Source organism: Rattus norvegicus, chromosome 8 (assembly GCF_021556685.1).
Source record: "Rattus norvegicus strain SHRSP/BbbUtx chromosome 8, alternate assembly SHRSP_T2T, whole genome shotgun sequence".
NCBI lineage: Eukaryota > Metazoa > Chordata > Mammalia > Rodentia > Muridae > Rattus > Rattus norvegicus.
The window spans coordinates 115431441-115447550 of NC_141541.1; the positions used below are offsets into that span (position 1 = coordinate 115431441).

The following is a 16110-nucleotide window of genomic DNA, read 5'->3' on the forward strand; positions in this document are numbered from 1 at the left end:
TAAGACAGACTGACCACAATACCTAAACACATGAGTGCACACACTCATGGGCGCACACACGTACATGCACACACATGTACACACATACACCCAAGTGTATACATATACATACACATGGAACTGCTTGACAGAGAAGCACTCTAATTGCTGCCTGAACTATCCCTATAATTTTAACTGGAGTTTATTTCTTTCCAAATTCTGGTTAGTAAGTTTCAATTCCAGAAGCGATTAGGATATTAATGTCCAAATAGTCTACAAAAAACTTAGAAGAAAGGAAGGACTTAAAGAACTCATATGATTCCACAGTTAGCATCTCAGTTATCTAATTTTGAAAGGTCATTAGGTCAATTTTTGTAAGCCTCTATTCTTTCTAAACCATGGTTGCAAAGCTAGAGACTGTTGTTTGGGCTTTTCTTTCCCTGATTATGGGGTATAGGCAGGTCTGAAGAATGGGATCAGGAAAAGTATAGGAAAAACTTCCAATGGAATACTCACCTGTACAATAGGCAGATGGAGGCCCTTCATAAGCATGAAGTCTCCTAGCACTTAGCAATAAACATAATTGGCCTAGCTGGCCTAAATTTGCTATCGAAAGAGCCCCTGTGTTCATCAGTAGGAAGTAAAGGCTGTGCACAGCAGCTTGCTCTGCACTCACAGTGTCCATGGGGAGAGAATGAAAGCCATATAAAATAAATCTGAGCAAGATGGAGTAGCTGAAAGGCAGCAGAACACACTGTGTGGGCCTTCTTTATGCTTAAGTCATACTCTTCTTTGGGAGAATATTGGCAAATGTTCCCAATGAGAGGATGACTGAAGAAGCAGGAAGAACTAACAGATGACCTCCAGAATAGTGACAATTTAGTCCATCCTGATCTGGTTTTTCTCAGCAAAACAAGCCTTGTACAAGGAATTAAAACTCAGCTGAGGGTAGGTCTGCCTCTCCTAAACTATATTCAGACAACCAGGTATCTGTCTGTTCTGAGACCCCCATTCCTTCACATCTTCTTGATTATCAAACTGCCTGCCATCAATCTCTACCCAGCTCTTTCCCATCTAACAGCTGCTTCACCTCTAGTAGTTTACTTGGATCTATCTACCTCAGTCCACCTAGTAGAAAGCATGTGCCTAGTATTTGCCTATGGACTTCCATAGAAATACTGAGAAATGACCAGGCAGGAATATGTGGAGTACTGAAATCTATATATACTATTCATGTGATCTATTTTTTGTTACATTAAAATGTACTTGTAATTCCTATACAAATGACAGTCTCTGATAGTGCAGGCACATATTTTGATAAATTCTTCCCCTTAAGCAGGAAATTCTTACAAAGTAATCCTTAACTAGGGAATGTGATGGAAGAGGTGGTTACAAAACACATCTCTATGAAGAAATTTCATGTTGATTCTCTTATCACCAAGACTCCCCAAGCCTATCTGCTGAACTGTCATACTGCCCCGAGGAACATGGTGTGGGGGCTTCTGGTAAGAACAAATGCTTATAAGACCCAGAGGTCTACTGCTAGAAACGACACTCAGCTACCTGACTTGGAAGGCAGAGACTTTGATGACTGTGTAGCTCACCTGAATGGCTTACCACCTGCTTAAGAAAGGAGCACTAAACTCCATCCTGCTAATAATGCACCTTCCTTCCCATCCCCAAGTAGTTCTGCCTACCTGGCATGATAACATCAGGGAATCCCAATTTTCTTGTAATTGCTAGTCCTCTATTAAATATCATGGGATTTTCTCTCCGGATCTGTTCCATGTCACCACGAAAAAGCTGTAGAGAAATAATAAGACCTACAAAAAGAAAACATTTTCTTATTCAGACTGCCCAGTGAACATTACTAAAAAAGACACCAATTTTGGTCTCTTTTTCATCTCTCCTGCCATAGTGCTAGAGATAGAACTTAAGATTACATCTTGGGCAAGCACATTATCATTAATCTATACCATTGCCCTGAAAGTTTTCTTAGAAAAATAATCAAAGTAGAAAATATTACTTATTTTGAAGCACAAATAGAAAGCTATAAAATTAAGGTGATCTCAACATCACACAAAATGAGTCCATTAAACACAGACTAGTCTAAAGTCATAGAGACTGAGCTGCCTCCTTCCTGCTCTTCAGCATCCTGCCTAGGGACTGCCAGGCTCCTACAAAATTTGGGATGTTGTAGATGAACAATGCAAGTTGTGCACTCAGGGCACAATGTAGACAAACTGCAAGGCCCTAGGTTCAACATCCAAGGCTGCCAAATGATAATAATAAAACCATGAAAAAAGTTCTCAGGACACACATACTACAGATTTTAGAGAAATTAATTGGTCAGCAGTGAAGGTCTCAACCTTCGTAGCTGCCGATATGAATCTCCTTTGCCGGCCCTCCCACCTGGGAAGTATCTTTCAACAAGAAAAAAATGCCAGACTTTGTGGAGATTTTATACTGTTATGTAAAACAAATTTTTAATTTTCAACAGGTGCTATGAAGATTAAAACAGAATTTATATAAAAGAGGTTATGAAATGATTTGAAGGTAGAAACTCAGGGAAAAAACCATTCTATATAAATTGGATCTACAACAGTATATAAAAGTGCTTAGGCTTTTAAGTAGTAGTTCTAATTTAATAATGAGTGTTGAACTTAGAAAACAATCTACAGTGTAAAATTTCACCGAGGTCCATATATAAATTACTTAAACACAGGTTGAGAGGAAGGTAAAAGAAATGAAGTTGATTAAGAGGAAAGCTGCTTTGAAAGACTTTCTTCCTGGTTCCAGACTCTTCACTAACTCATTACTGTCAGGCTTTCTTCATGATACTGAGATCCAACAGGAACAGAAAAAAAAACTGAGACTGATATTTGTCTTTTTGTTAAAGAAAACAGACTTTGAAATGTTACAAACCTTAAAACACTTTACTCACTGGACTGGAGTTGAAGTTAGCAAAGTGTATAGAGGTCATTATTAAAAAGGTCAAACTGTATTTTAGTCAGCAGATACTAAAATGTCTTAAATGACTATATGAAGAACTACAACTAGAAATTTCCTAGGAAGGAAACAATGTGGATAGGAAATTTAACTTTACACAGCACAATCAATCAATACCAACCACCGCAGTGTAACATTAGCACTTTACAAATGCAACACCAAATTTTCTAGCCAAAGAAATACATCACCATGGCTGGCACTGGGGGCAGAGTACTTGGTACTTGACTTTCGGATGATGTTCTCATGAATCTGGGTCCATTCACTCTCGTTGTTACATCTGTAACAGAAGGACACATCTTATGGCTCATAAAAAAATAGGGTACAGAGCTTAACAGAGACTACTCAACGGAAGAATCTCAAATGCCAAGAAGCACTTAAAGACATGTTCAATGTCTGTAGTCTTTAGGAAACTGCAAATCAAAATAACCCTGAGATCCATCTTATACACATCAGAATGGCTAAGATCAAAAACTCAAGAGTCAGCCCATGCTGCCAAGGATGTAGAACAAGGTGAACACTCCTCCATTGCTGATGGGAGTGCAAACTTGTACAACTACTCTGGAAATCAATCTGGCTATTTCTCAGAAAATTGAAAACAGTTCTACCTAAAGAACTCCAACTATACCACTCCTGGCCATATACCTAAAAGATGCTCCACCATACTACAAGGACATGTGGTCCACTATGTTATGGCAGCTTTACTCATAATAGCCAGAAGCTGGAAACAACTCAGATGTCTCTCAGTTGAAAAATGGACACAGAAATTGTGGTTCATTCACACAGTGGAATATTATTTAGCTATTAAAAACAAAGACATTATAAGTGTTGTAGGCAAATGAAAGAAGCTAGAAAATATTCTGAGTGAGATAACCGAGACCCAAAAGGATATGCATGTATGTCCTCACTGATAAGTGGACATTAGCCATAAAATACAGGTACTATGCTACATGCCACAGCCCCAAAGAAGCTAAACAAGAAGTAAGGCCCAAGCAAGGATGCTTGATCTCACTTAGGAAAATAAAATAGTCATAGGAGGCAGATGGAGAAAGGGATCTAGGTGGGATAGGAGATGGGAAGGGGATGGGAGGGATACAGGATCAGGTATGGGGCAAGTCAGGAGAATGAATGGAAATCTGCAGCTGGGGTGGGAATCATTGCTAGGCTGTGCCAGAGACCTGGGATGGGGGAGGCTCTAAGAAATCAATGGGAGTGATTGTAGCTGAGACTCATAGCAGTGGGGATAAGGAATCTGAAGAGGCGACCTCCTGTAAACAGGCAGGATGCCCAGCAAAGAGATAAGGACATCAATTTACCTACAAAACTTTGAACCATAATTTGTCTACAAGTAACTCAGGGACAAAGATGGAGCAGAGACTGAGGAAACATCCAACCAACACTCAAAACAACTTGAGACTCATCCCATGGGCAAGCACCACTCCTGACACTATTAGTGATATTCTGTTATGCTTGCAGACAGAAGTCTAGCATAACTGTCCTCTAAGAGGCTCCACCCAGCAGCTGACTGAAACAGATGCAGAGACTCCTAGCCAAATGCTGGATAGAGCTCAGAACTCTTATGGAGGGAAGAGGACTGATGGCCTCAAAGGGAATAAGAATTCCACAGGAAGACCAACAGAGTCAACAAACCTGAACCGTTGGGGTGATCTCAAAGACTGAACCAACAGCATACAAGCTGGACCTAGAACTCCCATACATATATAGTAGATGTGTAGCTCAGTCTTTATGTGGGTCCCCCAATAACTGGAGCAGGAACTGTCCCTAATGCTGTTGCCTGTCTGTGGAATCCATTCCCCTAACCAGGCTATTTTGTCTAGCCTCAATGGTTGAGGATGGACCTACCCATGCAGAAACTTGATGTGCCATGGAATGGGGGATATCTGGGGGGCGGAGACCTCAACCCACTCAGAGAAGAGGAGGGAGACATGGGGGAGGGACTGTGTGAGGTTGGCTCCAGGGGGCAGTGATTGGGATGTAAAGTGAATAAATAACTAAATTAATTTTAAAAAGAAGATTCAAACCATCTGGTATAGTGGCCCAATGTGTACTAATAAATTTGAAGAGAAAGAAATTTCTTACTCTCATGCAGAAACAAGCATATTTTACAATTAGATAAAGCTCTTTTATTGTTAAATATTAAAGATTGATACTTTGGTGCAGAATTCTATCAAACCTTCATAGAAGACCTCATACCAATATTATCCAAACTATTCCACAAAATTGAAACAGATGGAGCCCTACCGAATTCCTTCTACGAAGCCACAATTACTCTTATACCTAAACCACACAAAGACACAACAAAGAAAGAGAACTTCAGACCAATTTCCCTTATGAATATCGACGCAAAAATACTCAATAAAATTCTGGCAAACAGAATTCAAGAGCACATCAAAACAATCATCCACCATGATCAAGTAGGCTTCATCCCAGGCATGCAGGGATGGTTTAATATAAGGAAAACCATCAACGTGATCCATTATATAAACAAACTGAAAGAACAGAACCACATGATCATTTCATTAGATGCTGAGAAAGCATTTGACAAAATTCAACACCCCTTCATGATAAAAGTCCTGGAAAGAATAGGAATTCAAGGCCCATACCTAAACATAGTAAAAGCCATATACAGCAAACCAGTTGCTAACATTAAACTAAATGGAGAGAAACTTGAAGCAATCCCACTAAAATCAGGGACTAGACAAGGCTGCCCACTCTCTCCCAACTTATTCAATATAGTTCTTGAAGTTCTAGCCAGAGCAATCAGACAACAAAAGGAGATCAAGGGGATACAGATCGGAAAAGAAGAGGTCAAAATAACACTATGTGCAGATGACATGATAGTATATTTAAGTGATCCCAAAAGTTCCACCAGAGAACTGCTAAAGCTGATAAACAACTTCAGCAAAGTGGCTGGGTATAAAATTAACTCAAATAAATCAGTTGCCTTCCTCTATACAAAAGAGAAACAAGCCGAGAAAGAAATTAGGGAAACGACACCCTTCATAATAGACCCAAATAATATAAAGTACCTCGGTGTGACTTTAACCAAGCAAGTAAAAGATCTGTACAATAAGAACTTCAAGACACTGAGGAAAGAAATTGAAGAAGACCTCAGAAGATGGAAAGATCTCCCATGCTCATGGATTGGCAGGATTAATATGGTAAAAATGGCCATTTTACCAAAAGCAATCTACAGATTCAATGCAATCCCCATCAAAATACCAATCCAATTCTTCAAAGAGTTAGACAGAACAATTTGCAAATTCATCTGGAATAACAAAAAACCCAGGATAGCTAAAGCTATCCTCAACAATAAAAGGACTTCAGGGGGAATCACTATCCCTGAACTCAAGCAGTATTACAGAGCAATAGTGATAAAAACTGCATGGTATTGGTACAGAGACAGACAGATAGACCAATGGAATAGAATTGAAGACCCAGAAATGAACCCACACACCTATGGTCACTTGATTTTTGACAAAGGAGCCAAAACCATCCAATGGAAAAAAGATAGCATTTTCAGCAAATGGTGCTGGTTCAACTGGAGGGCAACATGTAGAAGAATGCAGATCGATCCATGCTTATCACCCTGTACAAAGCTTAAGTCCAAGTGGATCAAGGACCTCCACATCAAACCAGACACACTCAAACTAATAGAAGAAAAACTAGGGAAGCATCTGGAACACATGGGCACTGGAAAAAATTTCCTGAACAAAACACCAATGGCTTATGCTCTAAGATCAAGAATCGACAAATGGGATCTCATAAAACTGCAAAGCTTCTGTAAGGCAAAGGACACTGTGGTTAGGACAAAACGGCAACCAACAGATTGGGAAAAGATCTTTACCAATCCTACAACAGATAGAGGCCTTATTTCCAAAATATACAAAGAACTCAAGAAGTTAGACCGCAGGGAAATAAATAACCCTATTAAAAAATGGGGTTCAGAGCTAAACAAAGAATTCACAGCTGAGGAATGCCGAATGGTGGAGAAACACCTAAAGAAATGTTCAACATCTTTAGTCATAAGGGAAATGCAAATCAAAACAACCCTGAGATTTCACCTCACACCAGTGAGAATGGCTAAGATCAAAAACTCAGGTGACAGCAGATGCTGGCGAGGATGTGGAGAAAGAGGAACACTCCTCCATTGTTGGTGGGATTGCAGACTGGTAAAACCATTCTGGAAATCAGTGTGGAGGTTCCTCAGAAAATTGGACATTGAACTGCCTGAGGATCCAGCTATACCTCTCTTGGGCATATACCCAAAAGATGCCTCAACATATAAAAGAGACACGTGCTCCACTATGTACATAGAAGCCTTATTTATAATAGCCAGAAACTGGAAAGAACCCAGATGCCCTTCAACAGAGGAATGGATACAGAAAATGTGGTACATCCACACAATGGAATATTACTCAGCTATCAAAAACAACGAGTTTATGAAATTCGTAGGCAAATGGTTGGAACTGGAAAATATCATCCTGAGTGAGCTAACCCAATCACAGAAAGACATACATGGTATGCACTCATTGATAAGTGGCTATTAGCCCAAATGCTTGAATTACCCTAGATCCCTAGAACAAACGAAACTCAAGACGGATGATCAAAATGTGAATGCTTCACTCCTTCTTTAAATGAGGAAAAAGAATACCCTTGGCAGGGAAGGGAGAGGCAAAGATTAAAACAGAGACTGAAGGAACACCCATTCAGAGCCTGCCCCACATGTGGCCCATACATATACAGCCACCCAATTAGACAAGATGGATGAAGCAAAGAAGTGCAGACCGACAGGAGCCGGATGTAGATCGCTCCTGAGAGACACAGCCAGAATACAGCAAATATAGAGGCGAATGCCAGCAGCAAACCACTGAACTGAGAATAGGTCCCCTATTGAAGGAATCAGAGAAAGAACTGGAAGAGCTTGAAGGTGCTCGAGACCCCAAAAGTACAACAATGCCAAGCAACCAGAGCTTCCAGGGACTAAGCCACTACCTAAAGACTATACATGGACTGACCCTGGACTCTGACCCCATAGGTAGCAATGAATATCCTAGTAAGAGCACCAGTGGAAGGGGAAGCCCTGGGTCCTGCTAAGACTGAACCCCCAGTGAACTAGTCTATGGGGGGAGGGCGGCAATGGGAGGAGGGTTGGGAGGGGAACACCCATAAGGAAGGGGAGGGGGGAGGGGGATGTTTGCCCGGAAACCGGGAAAGGGAATAACACTCGAAATGTATATAAGAAATACTCAAGTTAATAAAAAAAAAAAATTGATACTTTGGGAAACAGTAGAAACGAAAATGAACCCTTGCATATATGTAATAAGAATATGCATATTAATATATAACATATGTAAATATATAAAACTTTGAAACTTTAAAATGAATGCTTGCGAGGGGCTGGGGATTTAGCTCAGTGGTAGAGCGCTTGCCTAGGAAGCGCAAGGCCCTGGGTTCGGTCCCCAGCTCCGGGGAAAAAAAAGAACAAAAAAAAATGAATGCTTGCTAGATGCATATACATAAACATCATATAATATATAATATGTATATAATATACATACATACATACATACATACATACATACATACATACATACATACATACATACGTACGTTTTTGGGGGTGCTAAGAATCAAACCCAAGGCCTCATGCTACTAAACACATTTTTGGCCCTGAGCTACATCACCAGGTATACATATTTTTTTTGAGAGGGAAAAATACTGTCATCTTTAAAGTAGAATAAGTTCTCTTTTCTAACTCTACAAATGCGCGTGCGCACGCACACAACACACACACACACACCTCACAGAGAGACAGAGACAGACAGAGACATATACACACAGAAACAGAGAGATAAAATTCCTGATAAGAAATGTTTCTCTCAACAAATACTAATGCTTAAAACATCCATGTCGTTAGCTTTTATTTCTTTACCATATGAATCATTAATGTGGTATATTTAACAGTTGAGGTGACAATTTGTATAAGTCAGTAATTGAACACTCAAACCTAACAGGTGAGCTGCATTTCTAGCCAAAATGGTTTGTCTGTTAAGGGTTATATCCTGGTGGCACTTTATTACTAGATGGTCCAAATGTGACTGCTTCCTGAAACAATGTTATCAGATATCCCTTTACAATTTATATTTAAGCCTCGAAATGTCCATGTAAGAAAAAAGGGACCAATGATGTTTTAGTGGATAATATGGAACTTTAGATACTGATCAGTACAGGTTAGTGGAGCCTCCCTTGAGTGAGTCAGGTGAGCAGCAGCAGGTCCAAGAGACTCAGTAAAATTATTAACAGAAAAGCAAAACAATGTCATGCTTTACTTTTACTAAAATAAGAGCTTAAAGATTTTTTTTTTAGATCAGTCCCACTCCCGCCTCTTCCCTCCCTGTAGAGTTTCCTAGTATTCACATAATCCTTGCAAGAATAAAAACATCCAGGCCTCATTTATTTTATTTAGAAAAGTGATATGCCAAAAGTGCAATCCATCTGCCAGTTTGAACAATTAGCTTCTCTGTTCTGTGTGGCATTTTTTTCCCTCAACACTTTTTATTCTGGAGTAAGCATCTGTTGTTATCCAGTTGTCATTATACTAGCCCTAGTGGGGATGAATTCTTTCGGAGGTCAGGCAATGTAGACACCATTTCAACCGTATGAGACAATGAGAAGCTTGTGAGAATAGTGGCTGAGGAACTCATGGTCTAGGGATGGAAAGCTTAACAGATACGCTGGACTCCTGAACATCTGAGAACTTGTACGTTCCTTCTGCAGAATACAAGAGACTAGAGGAAGAGCCTGATTCTGTTATATCCTGATATTTAGTGACTCTATCAAAGGCAACTCAAAGAGAAAGACCACAAATAAATCCTTAAACCTAAAGAAGATTCTAAGAAAACACAATGAGATTTGGGTCATCTCTTGAATTTTTTATTTAACTCTTTAGAATTCTACCCTAAGCCCTTGTTTATAGTACTAACGAGTGCACAAAACAGGACCCATGAACAAAGAAAATACACAGGATCTTAGTATTGTTTATGGATCACTCAGAAGTGTCCACTTCCAGAAAGAAAAAACAATATAAGGATTATAACAACATTCCATCTAGAAGTATGGTGCATCGCAAGGTTCTAAATGAAAGGGGTTATTCAGAGGTCACTCACAAACGTATTTTGATAATGAATCGGGGTTTTTTGTTTGTTTGTTTGTTTGTTTTGTTTTTTTTTTTTTACTTCTTAGTCAAGTCGCTAGGCTTCATATGCTCCCAACTGTTTTGATGAATGATTAAATAGAGTTCTGAGGGACACTTCTGCTTACAGAATTCTTTCTAAACAAAGAAGAAGAGTGCTGTAGAATGGTTGTTTATGATTTATAATTCACCTGGTAACAAACACTGAGAGGTGTTGGCAGCAGTGCCTGCAGGCCTTCCTGTCTGACTTATGCACTGCCTTTGGTTCAAGCAGTCAAGACATCAAGGTGTCCAGCTGATGAGGATCCCAAAAGACCTGCTTTGATAACATTTTTTCTTGACATCTTTCTAGATTTATGAAATTAGCAGGTACTTTTTAGACTTGATCACTTCATGACTTTCTATCTTTCCAAGCCTCTAGCAGACTCCCTTAGTCATAACCAGTGTTGTTGTTATTGCTGGCATATTTAGACAAAAATACTCTGTAATTTTAAATTACAAAAACCCCACTCTGGGCTGACAAACACGTCATTTATATGCCCACTCTTATCCATAAGTCATAAGTTTGGATTAGTATAAAGAAAAAGTGTATTATCAAGTTCAAAAAAATTATACGTGTTGGCCTCTTCAAGTGACAGAATAAGGAAATAATGTGTGCATATACGTACAAGTATATATTTAGATACATGTTCTTTATATGTATTTATAATGTATATAAAACTATGTATACAGAAATATTTATAAATTGTTTATATATAACCATCTGCCTATGTATTAAGATAGACAAATTGATATTGACACCTCCAACCTCATTTCTGTAGTTATACAGATAATTCTAGCCTATATTTCTTTTGTTGTAATTTTCTTTTCTTTTTCACTTTTTTTTACTTTAAAACTTTTATTGGAATTTACTTACATTTCAAATGTTATCTCCTTTCTCAGATTCTCATCTAGAAACCTGCTACCCTATGTACTCCCCACCCCCTGCTTCTATGAGGGTGCTCCCTCACTCATCCACTCAATCCCTCCCACCTTTCTGCCCTGACATTTCCCTACACTGGGGTATTAAGCCTTGATAGGACCAAGGGTCTCTCCTCCCATTGCTGCCAGACAAGGCCGACCTCTGCTACATATATGGCTGGAGCCCATGGGTGGCTCCATGTGTACTCTTGGGATGGTGGTTTAGTCCCTGGGAGCTTTGGGGGATTCTGGTTGGTTGATATTGTTCTTCTTATGAGGTTGCAAACCCTTTCAGTTATTTCAGTCCTTTCTCCAAATCCTCCATTGGGGACCCTGTTCTCAGTTCAATGGTTGGCTGCAAGCATCCACCTCTGTATTTGTCATGCTCTGGCAGAGCCTCTCAGAAGACAGCTATCTCAGGCTCCTGTCACCACGCACTTGTTGGCATCTACAATATTGTCTGAGTTTGATGGTTGTATATGGGATTGATCCCCAGGAGGGGCAGTCTCTGGATGGCCCTTCTTTCGTCTCTGCTCCACACTTTGTCTCCATATTTCCTCCTGTCAGTATTTTTGTTCCAACCCTTCTAAGAAGAATTGATGCATCTACACTTTGTTCATCATTCTTCTTAAGCTTCATGTGGTTTATAAATTGTATCTTGAGTATTCAGAGCTCTTGGACTAATATCTGCTTCTCAGTGAGTACATGCCATGTGTGTTCTTTTGTGATTGGGTTACCTCACTCAGAATGATATTTTCTATTTCCATCCATTTGCTTAAGAATTTCATGAAGTCATTTTTTTAAATAGCTGAGTAGTAGTCCATTGTGTAAATGTAGCACATTTTCTGTATCCATTCCTCTGTTGAGGGACATCTGGTTTCTTTCTAGCTTCTGGCTATTATAAAAAAGGCTGCTATAGATATAGTGGAGCATGTGTCCATGTTATATGTTGGAGCATCTTTTGGATATATGCGCAGGAGTGGTATAGCTGGGTCCTCAGGTAGTACTATATCCAATTTTCTGAGGAACTACCAGACTGATTTCCAGAGTGGTTGGACCAGCTTGCAATCCTGCCAACAATGGAAGGAGTGTTCCTCTTTCTCCACATTCTCACTAGTATTTGCTCTCACCTGAGTTTTTGATCTAAGCCATTCTGACTGGTGTGAGGTAGAATCTCAGGGTTATTTTGATTTGCATTTTCCTGATGACTAAGGATGTTGAACATTTCTTTAGGTACTTCTCAGCCATTCAAGTTTCCTCAATTGAGAACCCTTTGTTTACCTCCGTACTTCATTTTTTAAAAGTGTTATTTGATTCTCTGGATACTGGGTTCTTCGTATATATTGGATATTAGCCCTTTATCTGACATAGGATTTCCCAATCTGTTGGTTGCCGTTTTGTCCTACTGACAGTGTCCTTTGCCTTACAAAAACTTTGTAATTTTATGAGGTCCCATTTATTGATTCTTTCTTAGAGCATAAGCCATTGGTGTTTTGTTCGGGAAATTTTCCCCTGTACCCATGTGTTCAAGGCTCTTACCCAATTTCTCTTCTATTAGTTTCAGAGTATCTGGTTTTATGTGGAGGTCTAAGATCCACTTGGACTTGATCTTTGTACAAGAAGATAAGAATGGATCAATTTGCATTGTTCTACATGCCAGTTGAACCAGAACCATTTGTTGAAAATGCTTTTTTCCATTGGATGGTTTTAGCTCCTTTGTCAAAGATCAAGTAACCATAGGTGTGTGGGTCCATTTCTGAGTCTTCAATTCTATTCCACTGATCTACCTCCCTATCTCTGTACCAATACCATATAGTTTTTATCACTATTGCTCTATAATACAGCTGGCAGTTAGGGATGGTGATTCCCCCCCACCCCCAGGTTCTTTTATTGTTGAGGACAGTTTTGGCTATCCCGTGTTTTTTGTTATTCCAAATGAATTTGCAAATTGCTTTAACTCTGTGAAGAATTGACTTGGGATTTTGATAGGGATTGCATTGAATCTATAGATTGCTTTCAGCAAGATGGCCATTTTTTACTTTATTAATTCTGCCAGTCCATGAGCATGGGAAATCTTTCCATCTTCTGAGATCTTCTTAAATTTCTTTCTTCAGAGACTTGAAGTTCTTGTCATACAGATTTTTCACTTGTTTGGTTAGAGTTACCACAAGGTATTTTATGTTATTTGTGACTATTGTGAAGGGTGTCAGTTCTCTAATTTCTTTCTCAGCCTGTTTATCCTTTGAGTAGAAGAAGGCTACTGATTTGTTTGAGTTAATTTTATATCCAGACATTTTATTGAAGCTGTTTATCACCTGTATGAGTTCTCTGGTGGAATTCTTGGGGTCACTTAAGTCACTTCTTCTTTCCCAATTTGTACCCTTTGACCTCTTTTTATTCCTGGCTACAACTTCCAAGTACTATACTGAATAGGTAGGGAGAGAGTGGGCAGCCTTGTCTAGTCCCTGATTTTAGTGGGATTGCTTCAACTTTCTCTCCATTTAGTTTAATGTTAGCAACTGGTTTGCTGTATATGGCTTTTAATAGGTTTAGGTATAGGCCTTGAATTACTGATCTTTCCAAGACTTTTATCATGAAGGGATGTTGAATTTTGTCAAATGCTTTCTCAGATTCTAATGAGATGATTATAAAGTTTTTTTTAAGTTTGTTTATATAGTGGATTATGTTGATGGATTTCCATATATTGAACCATCCCTGCATCTCTGGGATGAAGCCTACTTGATCATGATGGATGATCATTTTGATGTGTTCTTGGATTCAGTTTTCAAGAACTACATAGATAATTCTGGCCTATACTTCTTTTGTTGTTATGATTTTTTTTTTGAGACAAGGTCTCACACCATAGCTCAGGGTGACTGACATACAGCTCAAGATCGTCCTTCCTCATTCTCTTGAGGAATTAGAAGCATGTACCAAATCTAACTCATAGAGTTATGAAAAAGAAAATGATTTAAAAATAAAAGAGAATAGAGAAAGCACCAAGAATATATGAGCATTATAGGCCTCAGAAATATGAGAACAGATATAAGGAGTAAGTACTAGGCAAAAGAAAAAAGGCATTAAAAAAGAAACCGGAACAAACTAGGCAGGAAGGAAGAACAAAGAACCCAGAACAGACTGGTACTCTATGCTTAAGTATCAAAGACAAGTCTCTAGAGGAAGGTGAAACAGAAATTACCCAATTAAAAAAAAAACTATTCCTATACATTAGTGATGATGGATTTCAATGAGGGCAGACCTTGCGCTGAGGGACATCTGTAATGTATGGGGCAAATTTCACTGCTATGATTCAGGAGCAAAGGCTAACATGTTGAGGGTATATTTCAAGGCAAATGACTAGTAATAAATATGCTCACTGTGTACCTGAGGATGAGGGTATGAGTGACGTTAAGTATGGGGTAAGGATAAAGGGAAGCTATTCAAATCATTTTATTTAGATGGATGTAGCTTCATCAGTATATTTTATCCAATCACTAGGATATTTTATAAAGAATTTAAATATGAGCATTTATTAAATAATCAAATGATTCATGATTAAAATCAAACATGATTATGATATACCCAATCAAATTAATATGTAGAGTCTGATTACTGATGTCAATAGTTTGTCTTCACTTATAAGATGCATGAAAGATGTCATCGTCTATGTAGTGCTGTGGTAGCCCATTTTCTTCAAAATAGGACAACAAGCATAGATAACTGAGCAGCATGTCCAGGGATTAAATTAGAGGAACAGAAAACTTCTACTTTCCACATGGATTCTCCAAGCATCCAGAAGCACAAGGCAAGTGTGTAGGTTCAACAGAGTTTATAACACTCTTCTCACTTATTATTTATTTCTTCCCTACTATTTTATTATCCTCTTCATTTCTGGGTTTCTGATATATATCCACTCATATTTCTCTGGTTAGGTATCCCAAAAACATCATTTAAAATATTTTAAGGGCTGTTAAGACAAATGAGTTTGCATTTTTAAGAGTGCCTGTGAAAGGCCAATAACTGTTGTGTTCATTTCCAAAATGAAAAAAACAGCACTGTGGTATTTTACCTGCCCATCTTTTCAGATAAGGAGACCAAGGTGGAACAGGAGTCCAGACATAGGTCTGGTTGGTCCCAAAGGCAGATAGAGAGAGCAGGAGAAGCCAGAGAGCCTTACTCTCACATCATGCTTCCCATCTTGTCTGCCTCCTTCTAATAGTAACTATTAAATTCTGGTTAAGGCCTGACTTAATTACTTTTAATACTGACTAAAATTTTATGTATTCATTTTGGGATCTACTTAATCTTATTTAGTTGAAGATCTTGTTAGAAAAGGGGTGGTAACCTACATATTGAGGAACACCATCAATACTAAGTTAGTTCATGATGCCTTTACTTTTAGTGTAAAAGGAGAAATATGAATTAAGAAGGATGAATTTAAAAAGTCCATAGTCTTATAAAAATGACCTGACTAATCAAATGGAGTCTCTCAGACCAGGGTGATATAAACTGACCAATCTAATTGATTTTAGATGTGTCCTCATGACATGTATCTGTCCTCTATTGTCCTGACAGAAATTGTTTAGAGCACAAACACATCTTTGTGTCTCAACTAAAAGGAAGAGGCTGTGCGTCTGTGCTGCTGGTTGAGTCTGAAGCACCCTCTTCTCACAGACCTAGTGCCATGCTGCATGAGAAATGTGAGTATTTTGAGTTGGAGGGGCTGCCAAGAAGTGCGAGACCAAAGCAACTCCTTCTTGGTAAGCTGAGATTGCTGAGAAACTCCATTAGCTGAACAGGCCTTTTGTGCTAGGCGTAGAAGGTGAAACTTTAGAGGAGCACCAAGTGTATGTGAAGATTAAGTAGGTTAACACGCCAAATGTTTACCACAGTGTTTGACTGTAGAAAATAGTCAATGTCACCTATGATGGTTATTTTATGGACATCAT

General features: G+C 38.9%; 1 protein-coding gene across 14 annotated transcripts in view; it reads right to left on the reverse strand.

The window, feature by feature from the left end:
* Nucleotides 1–16110, reverse strand: part of Dock3 (dedicator of cyto-kinesis 3) — a 355025-nt gene that overhangs the window by 128865 nt on the left and 210050 nt on the right. For all 14 annotated transcript variants that reach the window (XM_087562345.1, XM_087562340.1, XM_087562344.1 and 11 more), the window contains 2 exon segments: nucleotides 3177–3265; nucleotides 1677–1802 (listed from right to left, as the gene is read on the reverse strand). In XM_087562345.1, coding sequence (XP_087418471.1) covers nucleotides 1677–1802; nucleotides 3177–3265 — 215 coding nt within the window.